Source organism: Arachis hypogaea, chromosome 12, assembly GCF_003086295.3.
Source record: "Arachis hypogaea cultivar Tifrunner chromosome 12, arahy.Tifrunner.gnm2.J5K5, whole genome shotgun sequence".
In the NCBI taxonomy this organism is placed as follows: domain Eukaryota; kingdom Viridiplantae; phylum Streptophyta; class Magnoliopsida; order Fabales; family Fabaceae; genus Arachis; species Arachis hypogaea.
The window spans coordinates 71,894,822-71,899,518 of NC_092047.1; the positions used below are offsets into that span (position 1 = coordinate 71,894,822).

The window sequence follows — 4,697 nt, forward strand, 5'->3', positions numbered from 1 at the left end:
ACTTCTTATGTTTCTTTTATCTTTGCCTCACTAATATGTTCTTACCACTCCCTAAGTGTTTTATGAAGGTAATTATGAGATTCTGCGCTTAAAATTGTCTTTCTAAAGCTTTTACAAAAAACTGCCTTTTCTGCATTATTTTATTATTTTTATTAAAATATTATTTTTAATTAAATATTATTATTTAATATTTTATTATTATTTATTATTTTATTATTAATTTTTCGAAAATTACCTTATCTTTACCTTTAACCTTAAAAATTCACTTTTTACCACCCGTAACTTTTAATATTTCTACTTTAACCACCCTAACTTTCAGAAATTACCAAATAACCCCTTAAACACCAAAAATTTTACTTCCTTGCCCTTTTAAAGATCTAAAGTCTGTTCTTTCATGTTCTTCATCACATTCAAAGTGTTCTTCATGTTCTTGGTAAATTCTTCAAATTCTTTCTCTGTTTTTTCCCGTTTTTCAGTCTTTTCAGCAACCGATTTTTACCAAAATTCATAATAAATTAGCAGCCACTAAAACCCCATCTTTTCTACATGATTTCAACACAAATTGAACCTCAATTTAAGGTTTAGGTTTTGTTTTTCCAGCAGCCCCAAGAACATGAACTCAAAGCTTGAATTTCATCAAATTTCATCAAAATTTCACCAAATTTTCACCAAAAATCAATCATATATGCAACCAATTTTCACACAACTAATCAAGATTAATTTCGTGACACCCTACCTGGTTTTGCTGCTCCTAATTCAGTTAGACTTTCAGGTGGTCCTTAAGTACTTTTTCCTCCTAAATTACATCAAGAACACCTTTAAATCCAAAAGCCCTCAACTAACCAAATCTCACTCAGCTTGTTAGAAAGTGATTTCTAACCTTAGACTTGCTGGAAGTTCACGTTTCTTGGCCCTCAAGTCAAGTTAAGCATGATTCCTAAGGAAGAACATCAAGAAAACACATGTTTAAGCATGTTTCCTTGAAAACCAAATTGAAGAGGGAGGGAGACATCCATCTCACCTTATTTTCAGCCTTGATAAGTTACACGGTTATGTAGAGGAAGAAGAGAGGATCATTTTGGTGAAATCGGAGTTTTGATTTTAGTTTTAGTTCATAAGAAATCAAGCTTTGAAGATTAAGTGTTCATGAAAGTTTTTCTCTTTTCTCTCTTGATGATTTTCGGCCACAATGAGCAAATGAGGCAGCCTTGGGGTTTTTGGGGGTATAGGGTGAGTTGTGATTGGTTGGCTTGGAGGTGGATTAAAATAATATTAAAATATCTCAGGTGTATAACTACTAAAACTAGATGTATCGGAACACTTGTAAAAACATCTCTAAAAATTATTTTCTGAGCTACTAGCATAAATGACACTAGTAATATATTTATTATGAGAATAAAACATGTATAATGAGGTCTTAGCATTGCTAAAGTCATCAGAGAGTGCTGGTGCTAAGATGCACCAGTAAACTGTGAACCCGGTTAAACCGATTTTCTGTTTTTAACTAAAACTGACCAGGTAACCTTATAATATTATTCAAGAAGCTTCTAATACTAATATAATGATAATATCATCCTATTATCTCTCTTCACTCATAAATCGAGTCTGGTTTGTCAAACGAAGACTATTTACGAAAAATCGAATCAAAACTCCTAACCGATACGGTTCAAAAACTAGGTTCTTCGTGACCGCGTTATCGAGCTTGCCTCGAAAAAGGTTCTAGCTTAAAGAAAACATAATGAAAATGAGGATTGAGATACTTGATGATATATCAAAGGTTTTTCCCTTACTGATCTTCCGGAGTTTTCCGTACTTTCAGAAAAGATCTCGCGTACTCGAAAACTCGGGTTGTTACATGTTGCATTTCTTTAGTCTGTTTATGTTCAAATGAAGCTTTGTTGTAACCAAAGTTGAATGTATTTCATTGCTAATGATTCGGGTGGTTGAGTTTGGTGGCTTTGTAAATTCTCGCTTTCGTGGGTCAGAAAAATGACATATTCGAACCGATGCATATCACCGTGTTTTAACTTTTAAACGCTCACACGCATAACCTTCGATAGAAGCACTATTTCATAACTTCATTAGCTAATAGACCAAGCCGAATATAAAAAAAACAAACACACCAGAATAGTTCAATATTGGCGTTGGGCCTAAACAGTACAATACTAGACCTAAACATACATTGCCGGAGAGGGGTGGGGTCAGTTTACAGTGTCTCCATCCTGTTGTTGCACTGACCCCTAAGACCTGGGACTTTACCTATCCAGCAAAATGTCGGCCAGCTGCCGTATGATTTCTCCCAGTTGAGTCTTGAGTTCTTGTCTCTCTCTTTCGATCTGGGATACACGGTACTCGATCGACGCAACGGCCTGTTGTAGGTCCTCAATCGGTTGGCTAGCTGCAAGTGATGTAACTTTGTTAGCAACACATTGATACCGACGCAAGTGAGTAGACGTGGGGGTCGCAAGAAGACATTTTTTGCTTACCAGATTCACCTGGTACTGCCGTGAGAGTCGTTGTCACCGTCGTATCGTGCCGGCCACCGTGAACGGATCGATTGAACTCCGACGCCGGCGGGTGCTCGCTGCTCAGCTCCGGAACAGGCGAAGTCGTCGTTACCGTCGCCTCGTGCCGTCCACCTTGACCGAATCGATTGAACTCTGACTCCGGCGGGAGCTCGCTGCCTAGCCCCAGAACAGGTGATACAGTCCCTTGGAAGTAGTCGTTCCAGGCGTTCATGGCCTCTTGGTAACTCCAGTAACGAAGAAGCAGGTTCCGTGGAAAGCCTTCCACCTGAGCCGATGCCGTCTCGCAGTTGGGGTATATTCCGGGTGTCCTCCCCCTAAAGACGACGTACCACCCACCTTCTGTTCACATTGCCATCCGACTGTTAGAGGAGATCTGGTAGACCTTGCAGAGGGAGAGGGGGTTAGGCTTGATGGTGGAATACAGTTTATGGATTTTTCTCTCACCTGGAGGCTAAGAAATGGAAGAGTAAACAAATAAAGCAACTAGAACGGTGCAACAGCAGTCGATGTTTACTTGCACGCGGACCTTATGTTCAGGAGTAGGGGTGAATGGACTATATGTACAGCAGTACAGGAATAGGGGTGTACTTGCACCAGCAAATAAAAAAGTACTAACGTATGTCTTATCCACCACTATTAAAATTTTAATGAATTTATTATATTTTTAAAATTAATCTTGATCAAGAATTAATTTCCATTATAAATTGCAATTTGTTGTGATAAGAATATCTTATCCTATCTTATGTGGATGCCCATTTTTCATAAGATACAGTTTTCCAAGGATGACTGAATTTAATATAGTTTGAAAAAACTGAAGCAATGTTATGGATACGATAAATGCTTTTTTAATCAATATCATTATAATTATTATACTATCTGGATGCATCGGTAAATGAAGAAAACATCTAGGGAAACGTATCCAGTACTGAACCACAAATGGCAGTATATTAAAAAGAAAAAATGCCACAAGGTCAGGGCGTCAGTTACAAATTCGTCCATCCTTTTTATAATCTCCAATAATCCCTCCACGAAGTCCTTGCAAATGGCTGGAAGTTCCCAGAAGGGCAAAATGAAAGTGGACGTATCCGTTCAGCACGAATGTCTGCCGAATCTTCTTCCTCGCGAAATATGGTCGAGTATTGCCACGATGGTTGCATGGAATTCGATTCAGGATCTGTTCAACATGAAGACGAGTTGCAAGTTATTTGCATCTGCATGCAATTCCGACGCCGTGTACAGGCATGCCTTGGTGTCGGTGTTGCCGATTGATTGCTTCCTAGACTACTCTGGGCGGCCTGCAATGACATTTCTGCGTCGATGCACCATAGCGTGGAATCCGGCCGCTCTGTTCCGCGTAGGGATGGCTCATTTATTTTGGTGTGGCCACCGCAGAGGTGGTATACAGACCCTGACCGAGGCAGCAGAGTTGGGCGATGTGGAGGCCTGCTACATCTCTGCGATGCTGCTACTGTCGCTTGGTGACAAGGACGAGAATGAGATCCGCCGTGGATTCAAATTTTTCGGTGTGATCCGTAAGTCCGGCACAGTCGAAAGGTGCAGAGAGGTCTTCACGCAGGTGTTCGCGGGCCCGTGGTCGGAGATACCCCCGGCGGACCCAGAAGAGCCCGTGTCATGCCGTTCCGGCAATTGCCGTACCTGCGGAACCATGGATGATGTGAGCAATTTTTCCAGTGTATCGTGTGTGCAATGCCTGGCCGAATACAAGGTGCGGAAGTTCTTAGGGACTATTTACGTTTAAGTAGTTTTCTAAACCCCAATTATGGAGGTGATGATCATGCTCCGTGTGTGCATTTTCGGTCAGACTATGATTTGCTACTATGTAGTTATGTTATTATTATATATCATTTTGTCCGGCTATTTTTTTTATATTGGGTTATTATTTATGTTTTTCATTAATATTTTGAAGTTTTGGTATAATGAATAATGAATAATGAACATGATGTTTTTACTTTCATATTTTAAGGACTTTTGATTATGTAATTGCACTAAATGTTTAACCTGAGAGAGAAGTAATTTGAGTTTTGTTTCGATCAATGGCTTCGTATTCTTCGTTCATCCAAGCAATCTAATTTGAAAGATGTTTATTTCCTATAATTTCATGTAATATTTGGATATCATAATCATAAAACTAATACTATGTATACATTC

At 39.2% G+C, this 4,697-nt stretch overlaps 1 protein-coding gene across 1 annotated transcript; it reads left to right on the forward strand.

The window, feature by feature from the left end:
* Nucleotides 1–3,570: 3,570 nt before the first annotated feature.
* Nucleotides 3,571–4,287, forward strand: LOC112730119 (F-box protein At2g35280-like). Its single transcript, XM_025780225.1, has one exon. The coding sequence runs from the start codon at nt 3,571–3,573 to the stop codon at nt 4,285–4,287; it is 717 nt and encodes a 238-aa protein (XP_025636010.1).
* The last annotated feature ends 410 nt before the right edge of the window (nt 4,288–4,697 follow it).

Excerpts from the sequence above, each read along its gene's own strand:
- LOC112730119 (XM_025780225.1), top strand. The coding sequence starts at position 3,571 with ATGGCTGGAAGTTCCCAGAAGGGCAAAATGAAAGTGGACGTATCCGTT.